The 19,946-nt window shown below is 37.4% G+C and overlaps 1 protein-coding gene across 1 annotated transcript in view; it reads right to left on the reverse strand.

Annotated features, from left to right (window-relative positions):
- The window catches only part of SNAP91 (synaptosome associated protein 91), a 121,944-nt gene extending 107,854 nt beyond the window's left edge, over positions 1-14,090 (reverse strand). Inside the window, exons 1-2 of the mRNA XM_081295944.1 lie at positions 13,920-14,090; positions 12,877-13,036 (exon numbers count right to left, since the gene is read on the reverse strand). Of these exons, the coding sequence (XP_081152070.1) occupies positions 12,877-13,006 (130 nt within the window). The 5' untranslated portion in view covers positions 13,007-13,036; positions 13,920-14,090. The remainder of the gene's footprint in view (positions 1-12,876; positions 13,037-13,919) is intronic.
- Positions 14,091-19,946: the final 5,856 nt, after the last annotated feature.

A 19,946-nucleotide genomic window follows, 5' to 3' on the forward strand; every position in this document is an offset into this window, starting at 1 on the left:
TATATATATATATATATATATATATGCATATGTGTGTGTGTGCACGCATGTACATGCATATATATGTGTATCAATGTCACTAGAGCAGTTCAATTCAATGCAAAAGTTTAGGTAAAAATCAAGCTACTCCTTTGGAACCATGGTGAGAATTATAGTGGAAAAAAAGAACAAGTAGAGAACCACAAAACAGTGAAGAGTTGCAGGTGTTAAACAGTTGGTTCAACTCACTAGTGCTGCCTCAAATTAGCCTCATGTGGAACCTGCCATTCATGTTCATGTAAGAGTAATCCAAACCAGAATATTTTATGTTAAAATAGTTAATGAAGAGACCAGAAAATCATGAACACACTGCAACCTAAATGGGGAAAGGGGAAAAAACAACAGAGCAAAACTACATGTAATAGTCTAATTGTATTACCTTGCTAGAACTGGAAGGGCTATGAGCTCCACACTACATATTAACACTAACTTAGTTAATAATGAGATTATGGTAAAATCTTGTGGCACATATGTAGCAGTTAGAACTAGGCGAGCAAAACAATGACACATTAACCCTTGCCAAGATGGGTAGTAAGAATTAATCATTATTAACACATACAGATTGTGTGACTTTGCCTCTTTGGAGACTCAACTTCTTTATTTGTAAAAATTAAGTGGCTGGACAATTTTGAGAGCCAACCTCAAAGGCCCTCCAGATCAATGTCCATCCACAGCTGAAGTGCCATTGCTTAATATTCTCTGCCTCCCTAACTCAGTCTTCCAGCCAACTTCAACTTCTTTAATCCTAAAATGAGCCTTGGTTTCTGTGAGCCTTTCCTTGACAGAATCTGCAGTAGCCCTTGCTCACAGCTCACTGATATGTGTACTATTTGTCTTTCAAGACTTCCTATGCAACCTACCTCCACTGTGGTCTTCACCTTCCCTGTTAAAACTGAATTCTTTTTTAATCATTTGCAATTATTTCTTTCATTTTCTATCTCCCCTACAAAGCCGCAAACTCTCTGATACCAAGGACTGTATGTATCTTGTTCACCATGGTATCCTTGCCTCCTGGAACAATTCCTGCACTTGGGAAATATCAAAATATTTGCTAAATGAATAAATAATGAGATCATTCTAAGCAAGCTATTGAAAACCTCAACACGAAAAATAATTTCTAATTTCTCCAAATGCAGCATTAAAACAAAATTAAACATGTCCAACATTTATTGCTCTCTTTACAAAGACAAAACAACCCTAAGTTTTAGGTGCTTGTTCCCTCCTTTTCTCATGCTTTTCTAAATCCAAGTTGTTGCTCTTGATTTTTTGCTTTTTTTTTTTTTTTTGGTAATGCTGGAGATGGAACTCAGGGCTTCACGCATACATGTTAGGCAAGCTCTCTACTACTAAATCACATCTCCAGCCTTATCTCTCAACTTGTTAATGGTAATACTATCATGTTAGTGAAAAATATCACTAAATAGTGAATAATCTCAGTGGAATGTAAATTCAGAGTTTGTAGTCACTTCTGAAATTGTTTTCTCTTATAACCATTCTCACCATGATGTATATGCTTATGAATTAAAAAGTGAATATTGAAAAATAATGCTACCCAACCTTAACCAACTAAAAACAAACTGAAGAAAAATGGATACACACATATCCACACACAACATGCTGGCAACAGATTTTCTCTAATATTAATACCTAATCATTTCAATATCTAATTATTGATGAAGTACACAGAGAAGTACACATATACTCTAAATCCTCAACTAAAATACTGTAGATATACTTGTTAAATATCTAACATTTTTTCCAATTTACTAATTTGCTCATTGTTCTAACTTTTCAAATCAAGGTTATAATTTCCCCCCATTTTTTATCATATCACAAGAATGCAAATGTTGAGTAGCCATCAAGAAACATGGATTAACTACATACAGTGATCAATTTAATGGTTCTATTTCTTTGTTTTTCTCCAATATTCTACTTCTATTGCTTTTATGGTCTTTTGAGAGAATGTATCAAATTTATCTCCTTGCTCTTCTGAGAGTGATAAAAGTAAAATCTTTAAATAGAAAGTCTGTGAGGAAAGAAAGGTCTAACCTGTGGGAAATATGAAGTATGTAATAAAAAAATCATTCAACAAATATTCCCCCAAATCTGCTCTTCTCCGTTAGTTATTAAGAATAAGGTGGCCCAAAATAAACTTCAGACCAGAGAAAGGAAAAACCACTAAACAGAATCCCACTCTGGCTCTGTGAATGATATGAGAGGGATCTATGCTCTGCACAGTGGCCATCTAAGCTCTGAGAAGGAAGGACTAAAGCTAGGTTTTAGATATGAAACTTAAAATAATTAAAATACAGAAAAAAAACATTTGCAAAGATCCCCCAAATAATACACAGTTTAGAAAGTTTGATGAATTATAAAGTGCTTAAGAATGAACTACAGGGTGTGTGTGTGTGTGTGTGTGTGTGTGTGTGTGTGTACAAGAACAAAAGACAGGAAGTCAGGGTGATTCCATTTCTAGCACACAAATGGGCATTTGTCAAGGATAAAAACCACCCAATAATCTAGATAAATATTGCAGGCATCTTTCCATCCATTTAGTTGAACTCACAAGAAAACGAAAGCAATCTGCAGAACTGAAAAAGAAAGAGGTTTTGGAAAACTACAAAGTAGAGGAATATGGAAGAGAAACGCTGCCCTAAAGGCAGTTGTTAATCTGAGTGGCCTAGAGGCTTGGATTTTGATGTCTCTCATGGCAAACAGGAGACAAGGCCTTCAGGATTAACTACTATGACCATTTGGAGCTAAGATCCTTCACATAAAGCTGTGATTTTTCCCTGGGATATATCCTTAGTAAAATTAGAAAGGCAAGCAAACAAACATTAAAATAATACCTTTTATCAAAGGGAGTCAACAGGAAAACATGCTCCACTAAGTGTACCCTCTGGTTAGATGAGGAGGGAGCTCTCTGGGTCATCAGTAACCACAGCTTTCCCCTTGCCCAAGTTTGTGATTTGAATTGACATTACAGATCCATTCTATAATATCTAGCATCCTTGGAGCCATATATGTTTCACAATTCATGATTTTTAAGACTCAACATAGGTATTATGGTAGATACACAATGTTAGCATCCCAGTAAAATTTGCACATTGCACCATAATATGACAATATTTCTATAGCTCAACATATGAACCTTTATGATAACTGGTATAAATATTATATCTGGTCTACTTTCGCTACCAAATTATTTACAAAAAGAATTTTGGTTTTCTGAGCTTTTATGATTTTCAAATTATAGATAAGGATTTTGGACCTGAACCTGAACTAAGTGGAAAAACTCTAAGAGTGGAAATCAACTGCAGGTCCTCCTGCTAGAGCAAATACGAATTCTAATTGACCCTAGGTTTTTCCAGGATTCTCACTGATGAAATCCTAGCCAACATGACCTCAGAGTCTAAAATTACAAAAATATAGGAGGAATCATCATGATCAAGGGTCAGACACAAATAACTATAGAAACAGAACTGCATGTCTATGAGACACAGAATATAAAATTGGTTTTGTTAAAAATGGTCAAGAAATAAGACAGGAACTTCAAAATGTGAGCAAGAACATTCAAATAATGGGCAAATTAAAAGAATTTCAAAATTTAAAAATCTAAATAAATAAATTAAAAATTAAGGACGTACAAAAGTGGAGGAAACACCAGCTAAAGAGAGAATTAGTAATCTAGAAGATTAATAACCTGAAAAAAATATACAGAATACAAAATAAAGCATTGGAACTTATGAAAGGTATATTTAGAGATATAAAAAATAAGTTTTACATATACTTAATTGTATTTGAAGGACACTTAAAGAAAGAGAGTAGGTATAGACAACAATCAATGATAATTGAAAGGTAGAGAATTTTCCAGACTGATGAAAGACATTAGCTCTCAGATTCAGGAAATACAAGTTCTAAAAAGAATAAACAAAAGGAAAAGCACTTTTAGACACATATATACTACAGAAGGACAAGACACACAGAAACATTTAGAAGCAGCCATATAAACAAAGGGATTACCTAAAGTCAGGTAGACTGATCAATTAATTCTTTAAAAAATTTTTTTTAGTTGGTAGATGGATTCAGTTATCTTTATTTTGTTAATTTGTTTATATGAGGTGCTGAGGATTGAACCCAGTGCCTCATACATGCTAGGCAAGCTCTCTACCACTGAGCCACAATCCCAGCCCCTGACTGATTAATTCTTAAGAGCAACAATGGAAGCCAAATGAGTGAAATATTATCTTCAAAGAGAAAATAACTGCCATTCTAGAATTGTATATCCAGATATATTATCCTTCAAAATCATGAATAAAAGTTTTTAAGACCAAAACCTTTTACCAGTAAGGGGCCTCACTGAAGAAACCCCCAGAAAGATGTAACTAAAGAAAATCTAGACATAGGAAGGAATGGTAAGTTCAGTTACAAGGTGAATGTACATAAATAAAGATGTGCCTCTATCAAATAATAATAGCTAGCCTTAGAGGTTAATACAATGGTGACATTTAAACACAGGACAGTGACAGCACATAAACCAGAAGTGGATAATTAAGTTTCTAAACTTCTTTGGAAAGGGGAAAGAAATTACTTTAAATTATGCACATTAAATTCTCAAGGATAATCACTAAAAGAATGGAAATAGTATATAGCTTCCAGGAAAGAGGAAAGTTGGAATTAAAGTAAAAATTGACATAATTAAAAGGAGAGGGCAAAAGCAAGCATGGATAAGAAGGGGCCAAAGTACTAAGGATATGTGTGTAGTTGTTACAGTGGTGGTAGTAAAGGTAAGGGTACTAGTGGCAGCAACAGTAGAAATAGTGTCAATTGTACTAGAAATGGTTAACAGTAGCAGCAGTGCTAATAACTAATTATTGAAGATTTGTGTATCAAACTCTGGGGTAGACATTTTATGTGCATTATCCCACTTATTCCTCACCAAAAGTGAGAGAGGTACTACTATTATTCTTCATTACAGATGAGGTTTATTACTCACGTAAACTAAGGCTGAAGTGAGCTAAAGAAGATTTCAGAGAATTTTTAAAATAATTGATCATGAACTGGATTTGAGAGAAAACTCCCAGGTCGGTGGCTTGGTCAGCTGACTAGGTAATGAATGACTACCCAACAGCAATTCTAATATTTTAAGCATAAATTAAGCCAATCGAAAATGGGGAATAGCCAGAGAGGTGTAGAAGATGTGTGTATGTCTTCTTTGAAAGAGTGAGATCAGTTTGAAGAAGTTTGGTTGTGGAATTAAAAAAAAAGAGTAGGGGATGACATGTTGGTTGCTGGAAGAGGTCACAGAGTCCAGAGACACTTGTGTGTGGGTGGTTTTGCTTGCTTACTTTAAATGAAGGTACTTAAAAATGCTTATGAGACAAAGAATGGGGGAGGGAGGGTTAAAGATACAGACAACAGAGAATTATTCATGTAGAAAAGAAGAGTTATAATTTAAAATAAAAGTGCTAACCCTGGGAGAATAATCAAATGGAAACCAAAACTACACAAGGCGGGCAAAGATCTAACTTTAACTTCTCTCTCTCCTGAGTAGCCAGGAATAACACATCAAAAAATCCCTTAGAATACATCAGAATCTCCTTAAAGATGTCTAACAGAGAAACTTTCTGTATGCAATGGAGGGGGAGAGGATTTTCACATACCTGGGACAAGTGAAGAGAAAGTAAAACATCTAAAGAAAGACTCTGGGCTTCAAGGTACAATCCTCTCTCTGGTTTGTGCTTTCACTTAACTGTCCTGAGGGAGAGTCTATAATTTCTTTTTATTAGTGCATTATAGTTATACGTAATATTGGGGTTCATTTTTGACATAATTACACAAGCACCGAATATAATTTGCTCCAAAAAAATAAAAAAATAAAAAAAATATATAATTTGCTCTACTTCATACCCTACTACTTCCACTTCCCTCTCTTCCTCCCTTCCCCTGGTTTCCTTTCCTCTACTCCACTGCTCTTCCTTCTATGTATTTTTTTTTCAAATAGTACTTAGTAGATAAACAGGAACATGAAATTCACTATGGAATATGTGTACATGGGATAGTTTTCTTACAGGTCATAAAGTAATTTACACTAGGATATCTCATTCATTTGTTCTTTAAAAAAAAAGAAAAAAGAGAGCAACTGCCAATTATGCCTAAGGGGGGGGGGCATTTCCCTTCACAAGCAAATGATACATTTCTTTAAAAAGTCAAATAAATTTACAAAAAAAAAAAAAGAAACTGAACAATGAATAGTTTAGTGGCAAAAAATGTGACTTTTAAAATGACTGAAATGTGGTGTGATTACATTTGAAGGCACTCCCTGTAGAGTCTGGCTCAGGCACTGAGTCACCAAAACACAGCTCTCTAAGGAAAGCATACTCAGCCCTGGGGGAATAGGGTCATGTGTCTCTTCTGACCTTCTTTAACAAGTTATTGAAACCAAGATAAAGTCAGAATACCATTCTATCCCAGCATCAATCAACTCAAGGGATGAGGTAAGTTTTTAAAAGGATATTTATAAAAAACTAAGAGAAAGCTCTATAGCAACCAAATGCACAGATGAAAGTACAAATAGGTATTCAGAAGCCATTTTATTAAACATTAAAACTAATGTGCCAATATACTAAACTCTAGATGTTAATCTAAAATACTGCAAGTTAATATTGAAAATAAGATATGAATTTGCTAACTGCATAATTATACACACATACACACTCACCATTTTTCCATATACACATCTGCTTTAAATCACTAAAGCAACATCTGAAAAATCAGTTTTTTGAGGCCTGGGTGGAGTTTAGTGGTAGAGTGCACATGCTTAGCAAACAAAGGCCATGGGTACAAATCCCAATAACCAAAAAAATAAACAAAATAAAAACCAGTTTGAATTATTAATTTTCTACTGGTTCTAAGAAAGTATCTGTGAATCATATTGATCACAAAATGGGAAAAAGCATTGAGACTCACATAAATATATTTAACTTTACATAGCAAAAAAGATACTTCTGAAGAGAAGAAAATAAAAACATCCATTAAAAAATCTTTACTTTCTTAATAGACACCCTGTTTAACTTTTTTGTTTGTCTGCTTGTTTGTTTTGGTGCTGGGGATTGAAGCTAAGGGTGATTTACCACTGAGTTACATCCTCAGTCTTTTTTCTGTTTTATTTTGAGACAAGATTTTTGCCTCGAAATTGCTGAGGCTGGTCTCAAACTTGCCATCCTCCTGCCTCAGCCTCCCGAGTCACTGGGAATACAGTGTGCACCAATGGGCCCAGCCACCCTGTTTAACTATTTTTAAGTCATCTTTAAAGTGTGCTTCCTCTTATTACCTAGGACTCTTTGCCACTCTTCCACTTTCTCTTCTCCTACCAACCTCTGAATCTCACATGATCTCTTTTCTTCCCTCTTGTAATGCTGAGCATCGTCCAAGAACATCACAGAATCACACAGACTGGATTCCTTATGGATTTGTAATATAAATGATAACCAGATTAAGTGAAGTATATTTTCCCTCTCTCTCTCTCTCTTTTAATCCAGAGACCAGGATGAGTGAGTATAAGAGTAAGATTTATTCAAGTGTGCATAGAAACAGAACCCCTGCAGGGCAAGAGGAGATCCAACAGGGTTTGCTCTTCCATCTCTTCTTCTCCTTTTTAATACATTGCCTATTTTAAACCTGGCTTACATCTGTTTGAGTACATAAAGGCTTTATCATTAATGAGGTGCATTTACACAACAGATCACTAATACTGTTTCTCTTGGTAATTTCACTTTTTTGTATTTTCCTTGTAAAACGTTATAACTGTTATCTGTTGCTTCTATCCTTACCTGAATTAATTTGAGATAAGATGCCATCACCTACAGGACAGATAGGATATAACACTAATTTCAGTAAACAAAAGAGGTTACTATAGATGGTAGACATTAAAGTACAACCCATTGCTTCCATCTCTTCTTGACTGCCTAAAAAACAATACAGTGTGTTCTAAACCATCTCTATAATTAGGCTGGGTTTTCTGATGAAATCTAGAAGAAACAGAGTGTGTCCAGGTAGAAGAAAGTAAGAGGGTGTGATTAGACAATATCAAACAGTTACATGAGAACAACTGAAATCAAAGTAAAATAGATTTACAGGAAGTTAGTGCATTTCTCATATTGAAAGTTATCCTAGTGTTCAGTAAGTCTTATATGTTGTTTTATTTAATTTTATTTAATAAGCCTTACTTACTTTTTGGATCTTTCAGCACCCAAAAGCCCTATTATCCCCAATATAAACATATGGTATCTACTAAATTAGTTTGCAAATGTATTTCTATGAATCAAAATATATTTTACATGTACTAGGCAAGTTTATGTAAGGCAAATTAGTTTTTATGTTTAAATTTTCATTATTTTACTATTAAAATTTCTTTTTTTACAGATATTTTATGAATAAAATTGAAGTAGCAGGAACCAATATTGCCTTGAATCAAAAATGTTTGTATCTTTTACTATCTTCACCAGATATTCTTATAAGAAACACAATCTTATTTTTTCTTAATTTGGGAGGAAAAGAATCATTGGTGAAATTCTAGTACCTCAAACATGAGATTTGGAACTCATATCCCACTTGATTTTTATGTGGGATAAATAAATTCATGTATTAGGAAGATTAATATGAGGAAAAATATGATTATTGATAAACAAATTGACTTTCTATTAGGTCTGATTTGATGTTAATAGTGATGTCTAAGTTTGAATTTTTATGATTTTAAATAGGGTACTTTAACAATGTAGCATATACAGGAATCGATTGCAAGCTCTATTAACTGAAATGAATCTTATGCCAGGGTTGCCAACTTTCCAAATTTCCCTCTGCAGGTATTACTTTGAGCTAATTCTGTTTGTTTGTTTGTTTAACCTTGGAACAGTACTTGGGTAGATCCTGGGTAGTCTAGTATCTTTTTACTTTATTATTTATTGGAACTATCCTTTAGTTCATCAACCACAAACCAGAGCAGGAAAACCCACTGAGATGGAAAAGAGCTATAACCAAGAAGGTGAATATTTGGTGAGACCTGGATGTTTAATGTGCTATCAAAGATGCACAACAAGTTACAAGGGTAAAAAAGGTGAGACTGTACATATGGTTCTAGAAAAACTAATGTCAAACTAATATTGGTTAGGTCTTTAGTTTTCCTGTGTAAAGGGCAACATAATTATAGCAGTATAAATTCTGGAATGAAGGTTTTGTGTAATCCCAAAGTACCATAAACATATAATCTTTATGTAGATCATTAAAGTTTATCCTTTACATATAATATATAACTGCTGACTATGGTGATGGTTTCATGAATCTTTTTTACCTTCAAAAAACATACTGTTACTGAAAAAAAGAAAAAAATGTGAGACTATATAGAGTTTATATATAGAGTTTCATTTTATCTCCACCTCTTCATCATAAACAAGATGTTCACCAATTCTTTGAACATATAAATCATATGCCATTTAAGCATCATTTTATAAATTACATAATTTACCCCAGTAATTTTCTTTGACTTTCAACCTAAAGTGAAAAAGATTATCTTTTACACCAATCCTTTAACTAATATTAAGTACATATTTCATAAAGATTCTGAGCTTAACAAATCAAATCACTTAAAAAAACTACAGAACCTTATCTATATTCTTATACTCTCCCAATCCAAACTCTAAACTAAAATGTATGTACAAATCAAACTAACAATAACCTAAATTATTACTATTTACATCAAACCAAACTTAAAGGAAAGTCAATTTGGTGATCAAATTTTTCTTATATTAAACTTCTATCCCACATCAAATCCCCAAATTCTATTATTTTGTGCCACTTTCCTCCCAACCAGTACTTAATATTTTCAAAACTAAAACACCAAGAACTACTTAAGAATGCGTCAGTAACTACAGACAAAATTTACTTATGCATGTACATGTTTTACATGTGTTCACATGTATGATTCACTTTTATAACTGTATGTTACCTAAAACCTGTGCACAAATTACCGAGGTAGTCTACTGCTTTGTCAAGGAACTTCACAAGAAATTCTGAGCAAAGGTGTCCTCTTAAAATGCATACAAAACAACAATATGTACATATATTTAGGTTTCCCATATCATCCCTTTTGAGAATAGGATATGTTAGTGGCATGATACCCATCCTTCCAAATTTCACCCACAGGCTGGTTTTAAATGGAAGATAATTTACTTTATGATTTATTGGAAAAGTGAAACATTAAAAAGAAAAAACACCAACCAATAGTCTTTTAGTGCTTGTTTTTCCTTCATTTCTGTGACAGAATTAAAAATTTTCATGCACAGAGACTGTAATACATGTGTGGGTTGTGATGCTCAATTTTACAGAGTCATGCAAAGGGGATAGGTGTTCTTAAGATTAGACCAGTTAGGCTAATATGGTACCTTTTCTTCCTTCTCAATGGAGAATATTACTAAATAAACTAGAGATGGCAGTTAAATGCAGTAGCTAAAAGCCATAGAAGTTAATCACCCTTACTGGACTTAATCGGTGACAGACTGATAATGTAAAGCTCAGTGATAGGCATATAGTAACTGCTCAATAAATGTTTGGCTAGTATGATTAATCATATTAATTATTCAATACCAATGCCTATTTCAGCCACTTTCTTTTAACATGGAATCTTCCCCTTATTTTCTATATTTTTGAAATTGCCCTTACTAATATGTGCTGAAGGTACTGGGAAAACATCCTATTTTCAAAAACTTGAACTTTTCCAGGCCTAACAGACAAATGTGACTAAAATTTTTATTTTAAAAACTCAGTCTTTATCTGAATCATGTCTTAATAAAATGCTCAAACCAATGAATGTTGTCTGAAATGTACTAATCTATCATCTTTATGATAGATCAGTATCTTGCAAATCCATAACCTCTACTTTTTTATTATGAGAATTTTCTAGATGACATACACCAATAAGACATGAGTCATCCTTTCAGAGTTGGGGAAACTGATGGAAAAATGGCTAAATGATTCAGCATGCTGCAACAAAATGAGCTGGTCATAAATTTATAATTCCCACTTCTGTGAGGTGCCCTGGCCCTGGTGGCCTCTCTTATCCTGTACTTCGTGTATAACATGTGATATTGTAATCAATAAGTTTTGTTAAACATTCTCTCAGGAAAGGAGTAATGGTGTTCTCCTTTCAGAATTGCTTCTAGAAAAAAAAATCCAATACTATGAGACAACAGATTCTAAAGGCTGGACAAGTCTTATAATGTCCAGTTTTAAGTCTCCTCAAGCTTTGCTTCTGCAGATGAAAGGGCTAGAGTCAGTTCTAACACTGATGCCATTCTCTCAGCTGCAGGAGAGAAGCAGTGGGGGATGGTCTGAAGCAAAAGAAAACTAGCAAGTAGGGGATAGGAAAGGTAGCAGAATACAACAATTACTAATAGGGCATTATGTTTATGTAAAATTGTGGATGTGTAACCGACGTGATTCTGCAATCTGCATTTGGGGTAAAATTGGGGGTTCATAACCCACTTCAATCTAATGTATGAAATATGATATGTCAAGAGCTTTGTAATGTTGTGAACAACCAATAAATAAATAAAAAAAAAACTAAATCAACCATGAGCTAAATACCACTGAGGAACAAAAGGCTCACCTGGTTCAGCTTTGTCAAAATTCCTGACTCAAATCATGAGCAAAATGAAATAAAATGATTGTTTTAAACTAAAAAAAAAAAAAAAGAAAAAAGAAAACTAGCAAATGGGCAAAGGAAGCCAGATGGAGAAATGGGCATGCTATACCTGGGTGTCTTATGCCAACATTAATCTTTATCAACAAACATCTAATAGAACAGAAGATTCTAAACAGGTCAAAAAGACTGAACAGAAACTGTAAAATACATTCTGATGTAGCCTTACTTAGGAGGAGCCTCACTACCAAAGTAGGTGAAATTGTTTTTTTTTTTAAGTGTCCCTATTTACCCTTCAATAACAAAAGACTTACAATGTTAATCAAATGAAACCTTTCAGAAATATATAGATACCAAATGAGAATAAAGCCTTTTTCCATTAAATAACTAATATGAAAAAAGTATGATGAATTAAGTGTTTTAATCCAAAATTGCACCATCTCCAATGCCAAGAAAGTACATCCATTTTGTGATCAAGGCATAATCATTCCACCTAGCATTTTCTGAGAAAGGGACAAAGAAGTGTGCCAGGATGTGTAAAATGAAATCCCCATTATCTCGGAAGTGTCCTTTCCTCATTCAATTGCTTGAATTTATTTCAGTTTGGTGTAGTGACCTCTCTCTCTCTCTCTCTCTCTCTCTCTCTCTCTCTCTCTGAAACACACACACACACACACACACACACACACACACACACACACAAAACCTCAATAGCAATGTTGAAAAAGATCAAAAGATAGTACTACTTTAGAACTACCCAAAATATATTTAGGAAAAAAACTAGAGGGTCAAGTTTGACCTTCCACGAATTCATTCCCCCCACCACCACCATTCTGATTGTGGAACCTCTGATTTCTCTTAACGTGGAGAAGGGAGGCTTGTGGAGAAAGAAAGGGGAGGTGAAAAGCATCTCTAACTTCCCCTCCAAGACCTTGGAGGTCAACAGGAGAACAGAGCTCAAAAGACAAGGTTTCAGGATTGACCCAAGGCGACATCCCCACAGCTGGAGATTTCCAGTTCAGGGGCAACCCGGCTGGGAGCCCCAAGGCTGCAGCATTCCCGACAGTTAAGCCAGGCCATGCAGCCGGTATCCCCGGCGCGTCTGCCGTGCGCATGTCCCACTTATATAAAGAGATGCTTACAGTCCAGGTGCTTTTTCTTGGGGCCCATCACTTCATGAGTGGTGGCTTTGCAGACTGCTCTCGCGACAGCAGAGCCTGTCACGCTGTACTGAGCGGCGGCGATTCGATCTGTTAGCGTTTGGCCCGACATCTTCTCCAGCCGTGTCTACAGCCTCGTCTTCTGCAGGAAAGAAGGAGAGATAGTCCCGCTTTAACCCGCATTCCCTACTCTCCAAGCACCCAGGCCTTGCCTCCTCCTTCCGCACGGAGGCTCTCTCCTCCTTCGACCCCGCCCTGGCAGCACCTCTCCCGGCCAGCAACGCGCCAAGCCTGCTCATCCAACGCGGTACAGAGGGTGATAGCCTGGAGTAGAGCCCTTACGGAACCCCAGCAGGGCTCCAGTCCAGCATCGTGACACTGTTCCCAATCTCCCCACCCCCTAATGAAGCCCGCCTTACTCCTTTGGTGCCCCTCTCTCACCAGCACTTTTCCCGCAACCTGATCCTCAGGTGCGGGACTAGCTCCGGTGTGCACTGGGGTTATTCCCTGGACGCTGCGCCCACTGGGGGCCCCACATCCCACTCTCAGCTGCCGCAGCGTTTCCTCTCAACAGTTTGCAGGCTTCGGAGAATGAATCAAATATCCAAGCCCTGGCCACCTCCCTCCTCCTCTTCAAGCTGCTGCAGCCACGGGCTCGTCCTCCCTCGGTCGCGGTGGAGATTATCCTAGCGTTGCGCCATGTTATGCCCTCGCCTCCCCTTCCTTCCTCGCCTCTGCCTCCAAAGCCCACGAGGCCCTTGGCCCGGGCCCCCTTCCCTCGCCCCGATATCCCGCCGCAGGGGCCGCCGGGGGCTGTGCGGAGTCACCGGAGTGCCTGAGCACCTCATCCTTCTGGGTTTTGGAGCAGAGCTGGGCTGACAGCCCAGCCCCCCGCCTGCCCTCAAGCGCGCCGTAGAGCTGTCACCCGGCCGCTGCCCTTCGGTGCGCCCTAGGATTATCCGGTCCGGATCCCCGCGCAGCCCTGGTAAAGGGGAGGGGGTCGAGTTGGGGCCATAGGTACTCACCCCGCCCCTGGAGCGGCGCCGCCCGCCGCAGGATGAGCGGAGCCTGGGCCGCGGAGGAAAGCTGCTCGGGTGGGTGTGTGCGGCCGTGCGCGGACCCGGGGCCCCGGGGCGCGATGCCTCCTGCCCTGGCCCGGTCGCCGCCCTTAGCTCCGCGGTCCCTGCGCCCGCCGCCCGTAGCCCCAGGAACGAGTACCCGCCCGCCGCCGCCTCCTCCTCCGCCAGCGCCGCCGCGTCTCTCTAGAGCTCCGCGCTGCGTCCCCATCCCCGCCCCCCACCTCAGCTGTGGTTCCTCCGACAAAGTCAGGTGACGGCGGCGGACAAACCCGCGCGAGCCCTCTGCGGAGTGCCTCGCGGCCCCCTCCCAGCTACTCACACACGCCGCCCCCCTGGGCCGCGAGCTTAAAGGCGAGGGGGGCAGCGCACAAGCATCTCCGGCAAGAGCTAGGAGTGAATGTGGGGAGGCAGGGAGGCCCACACCCAGTCAGCAAGTCACCCTCTCCGCTGGGCGCCCAACAACCCCACCGCGCGCTGGCTGCGCACCCGCAAGCACCGGGTGCCCAAGCTCCACACCTGCCGGGCCACTGCGGGATGCACCGTGAGCGGCGCCGGGCGTTGGCTTCCTGGAGCTATAGGTTTGCTCCGGTTCTGCTCTGTGAAGGCCAAGGCAAGGGCGTCGTCGCGCCGCTGCCTGGCAGAGCCCAGCCCCTTCTCCCCCACACTCAGTCTCTGACACGCCCGCCTGTCAAAGGCAGCGGAGGCCCAGATGGGCAGGGCGATTTTAAATGCCAGATTCTGCCTGACTGTCACGGCCCTTACCTGTGTGCCCTCTGCTCCTTAGTGCTCCTTGACTTGTCTCAGTTACAACTGGGAGCTGGGGTGGGCAGGTAATACTAGCCACTTGAGCTTTAAACGGATACTGAGGTCTGCGGAAGGACGAATAATTAAGAAAGTCATTAATAGAGTCCTAGGTTACATTCGACAGTGATCATGTGTATCCTTAAAAAGTAATTTCTGCCAATTAAATACAGGGTTTGAACATCTTGTGTCATTTTGATGTTGAGTGTGCATATTTGTATCTTACTCGTGAATTTCCCACCAATGGTTTGGACTCGGTTAATAACTTCGTGTATTTGACATTTTAAGAGGTCGTCATATTAATCAATTTTTTAAATTCTCACAAAAGAATTAAGTTCAGAACTTGATATGTTAATTTTCCCAACATTTTCCCCAGCTACAAGTAACCTCTGTTCGGCCTCATGGATGTATATGTCTACTTACAAATACCAAGAGTTTGTTGTTTAGGCCTCGATTTCACCAAGCGCAGTTTTCAGTATGCAGTCATGACTTCATAACTGCTGGGACTAATTCAAGCACTAATTAGAAGCTTCATGACTAAAGAAAGACAGTCCAAGACCACCACTGTCAGATTTCCAATACTAGTTTCACTATATGACCCAGCAATACCACACTAGGTATTTATCCAAGGGAAATAAAAACACACTTCCATTCAAATATTTTTATTCAAATTTTGTAGCAGCTCATACAATGGACTCCTGCTGGAGTAAAACCAAATGTTATTGTACTGGTAAGTGGGTTTTAAAAATGTAGTATTCCACACAGTGGAATTACTTAGAAGGAGCCCAAACCAAAAACACTATATACTGTTTTGATGTGTCTGTATGACATTCTGGAAAAGGCAAAACTATAGAGAAAACATATCAAGTATCAGGATTGGGGGAGGGGTTGATTGCAAAGGGGCAGAGGGGCATTGTTTGAAGTGATGGAAATGTTTTATGTCATGATTGTGATGGAACACAACTGCATATATTTCTCAAGACTCATCAATTTATATACATAAAATTGTGGAGCTTTATTTTATGTAATTTACACCTCAATATAGCTAATGAAAAGAACTGGCAATATTAATATGAAAGTAAACTTCACAATAAAAAATATTAATAGGGATAAAGAGGCACTTTTCATAATGATAAAAATTCATCAACAGTATGTAGCAACTTTGCATGTTTATGTATCTAGGAACAGAGCTTCGAAATAGGACAATGGTAAAATGAAAGTATTAAAAGGAGAAATACACTTATACCTGAAGATTTCAGCTCTTTTCTCTGTAGTTGAGAGGACAGAAACCCAGTAAGGGTAAGGTGACTTGAAATAGCCTCCATTAACCAATTTAACTTAATCACATTTATAAAATACTATACCTAGCAACAGTGGAACACACGTTTCATTCAATTGCACATAGAACATTCACCAGGATAGATTATATTCTAAGCCATAAAGCTAACCTCAGTATATTTAGAATAATTACAATCACACAAATCATTAATGGAGATCTGGAGATCTCTAAATAGTTGGCAACTGAACAACACATTCTAAATAAACTGTGGATATAATTTTCTCATAAGGAAAATTAAAAAATACTTTGAACTAAAGAATAATGAAAATGCACAAATTTTTGGAATACAGATAAAACAGTGGCTAGAGAAAAATTTATAGCATTAAAATGCTTAGATTAGAAAGAACTAAAAACAGCTGTGTAAGTTTCAACCATAAGAAACTAGAAAAAAATTAAATTCAACATAAACAAAAAGAATGAGGTCATGAAGATAAGTGAAAATCAATGAAAGTGAAGAAAGTCAAATAATCAATAAAATCAATGAAACCAAAGGCCATTTATTTTTGAAAAGATCAATAAAAGTCAATAATCCTTCTAGTGAGACTGATTTAAAAAGGAAAGAAATGACACAAAAATTTAATGGTAGGAACAAAAGGGAAATAGATGTTGTAAACATTATAAGGATAAGAGAATGTTATGAACAATATATATCAACAAGTTAGGCGATTAATGTAAAATTTTTAAAAATTATGTAACATAGTGTTTCTCCAACAGTTCATAGTGAAATTGTATCACATCTTACTATTAATAGGTTTTGAGCAAGTAACATGTTTCCAATAATAATTAAAATAATACAATCTGTGAATGATTTACTTTTCAAAAATAAATTGAAATAGCTTCAAGGTCAATCCTACAACTGTATGAAATACCATATAGTCCATGGAAATATGTGGAGCCATAGGATAGATATGCTATGCATATGTTGTGTGACATGAACGTGAGAGTATCACCACACAATGTCCTGTCATGGGTGTTAGCAGAAAAATGAAAATCCCTCAACTATAGAATTATTATGTACAAATTAAATTATGTCAAGGGTGGTGCCAACATTTGAAATGTATGTTGTTTGGGAAGATCTTATGGAGCTTTGAAAAATAGTAGAATATTTCTAGTGACAAAGATTAAGAGATGCCAGGATTTTATAGGCATGAATCTAGAGTTACAATTATAAATACTAAGTTGAAATAAAATTAACTAAATGAAAGAAATACATTGAGTTGAAGAAAAATCATTCCTTGTCAACATATTCTTTTTGAAGGCACATAATAAATGCTATTCAATAAATCTTAAGCAAGAATAAGAATTGACATTTGATATTTTCAAAAATTGATAGATTTTCTGATCTCTCTCAGTGGTCAGAAAAGAGGTTACCTACAAAGAAACCCCCAATTTTTATAAATATATATATTCACCATTTTCTGAGCAAATGCATATGTATGCCATTATACCGATTTTTCTGTCTCTGATTTTTTTCAAATGTTTTCTTCTGAGTACCCAATTCAATACAGAAAACCCAAATCAATAATAATTACACATGAACCAATAATTTATATCAACACATGAGGACAAATGTCTTCAAATTCTTTGTTTCAGTTTATTTATAAGAAACAACAGGTGTATGAGAAATAGAAATAAAGCTGAGAGAAATCTGATCACCTCAGACAATAACCTTAGGTGGAGCTGGACAGTTCCTATCCTACTCCAAAAACTACATTTTTGTAAAGCAAAAGTAAAGTATGATTTTATTCAGGGGTGCTTTTCTGTCCAATTAGAAAAAAATATAAGGTCCAAAATAATCATACTGGATTATATTCATTCCCCTTCATACAAATAAGACATCTCTAACCAAAATCAAAAACAATGCTTTTGAGCATGATGGCACACTCCTGTAATTGCAGTAACTCAGGAGGCTGAACCGGGAGGATTACAAATTCAAGGCCATCCTCACAACTCAGTGAGGCCCTAAGCAACTTGGTGAGACACTGTCTCAAAATTTAAAAAGTTAAAAAAAAAAAAGCTGGGGGGATGGGGATGTGGCTCAGTGGTTAAGCACCCCTGAGTTCAATCCTTGGTACAAAAAAAAAAAAAAAAAGCTGTTGGCAACAAAAAGCAAAATTTGATGTGTTGAATGCACTTGGCACTTGTAAAAATAGGAAATGATTGCTTCTCTTTTATAAGGAGAAAAATGAAAGAGAACGGAAAATGGATGAACATTTTAGTGTGGCAAGAAAAATTGTAGGCTGCATAAAGTCTCAGTATGCGATTCGAACAATGAAATCATCCTTTGGAAGTATAACACTTCATCCATGAAACTATTCAAGTTATTTAAGAATCAAAGTTAATGAAGTATATGTATTCCAAGCCAGGACAAACATGTTTCTTAAGTCTTGTTCTGCCTAAAACACAGGTTAGCAATGAATTCACTATGACAACTGGCATATTCAAAGGAATATGTGCATTTTATATGCATTATAGTGTGAAAACAGTTCAAATATAGTATTTTTATTTTGTTTTCTTGTTTTAACTCTTGTGTGACTGTTCGGTATCTATTGTTGTATAACAAACTTTGTGGCTTAAAACAATAAATAATTTTTTTTTTTTACTTCTCTCACTAATCTGTGAGCTAACAGGATTCTGATGGGTAGTTCTCCTTTAAAATGTTTTATGTGGTAACAATCAGGTGACAGCTGGGGCTATAGTCATCAGAGGCTGGGCTGTGCAAAATGGTTTATTCACTCCCACATCTAACAGTTGAAATTGGCCATTGCCTGGAAGCTCAGCTGGGGTTTAAGGGGGAGCACCTCCACTTGTGGTTGAGCTATGCATAGTGAAGTGATCCAGGGGAGTTCCATTTCTTACATGGTGGTTGGCTTCCCTGAGGAAATGTCCCAAGGTGAAAGGTTTTGATAACCTAGGTGGAAACTAAGTTTCTTTTGGTCTAACCACCAAGCATTGGTCTGATGTAGTTGATTGTTCAAAAGCTCAAGCAGAGCACATATACAGGCATGCAAATAGTCATTGGAGACATTAGAGAGCTGTTTTATTTTGTGTTCTTCTTATTTTAAAGAGATGATTGCAGCTGGTTACAGTGGCTCATGACTGTAATCTCAGTGGCTTGGGAGGCTGAGACAGTAGGATCTCAAGTTCAAAGCCAGCCTCAGCAAAAGTGAGGCACTAAGCAATTCAGTGAGACCCTGTCTCTGAATAAAATACAAAATAGGGCTAGGGATGTGGCTCAGTGGCTGAGTGCCCCTGAGTTCAACCCCCAGTACCAAAATAAATAAACAAATAAAAAATAAAGGTGATTGTAAGAGAATTCTTGGAATGAGTTTTTCTTTATTATTAATCATTTATTAATCATTTTTCTTTATCATTAGTCAGAATGTCTGAAAAAGGAGATTTCCCAGGTTTATTTATTTTTTTCTTCCCCTGGTCCTAAGGATTGAATGTGGTATCTCAGGCATGGTAGGCTAGCACTCTACCACTGAGCTACTCCCCAAGTCAGTTCCCAAGTAAACTTTAACTCAAGAATATATGAGAACGGAAGCAGTCTGTCTCATTTCAAGTGTGCATCTCTTGATGTTTTCCTCTCATTATTTTGCTTTTTCTTCTATTTTCTGTTGTTTGATTTACATTCTGGGTTGCTTAGGGAGTGACCGACTCCACTGGATACTTCATTGTATAGGTATTACAGAAGACAAAGTCTTTTGTCTTTGTACAGCTCCAGCATACAGTAGTGGGGGTGGGAGAAGTGCATACTCCTTCAAATGGTGTAATTCGAACATACATAGATTACTGGCGAACTCAAAAAAGTCCTCCTGAAAGAGACAAGT

This window comes from Spermophilus citellus (assembly GCF_964194105.1).
Source record: "Spermophilus citellus genome assembly, chromosome: 5".
Lineage (NCBI taxonomy): Eukaryota > Metazoa > Chordata > Mammalia > Rodentia > Sciuridae > Spermophilus > Spermophilus citellus.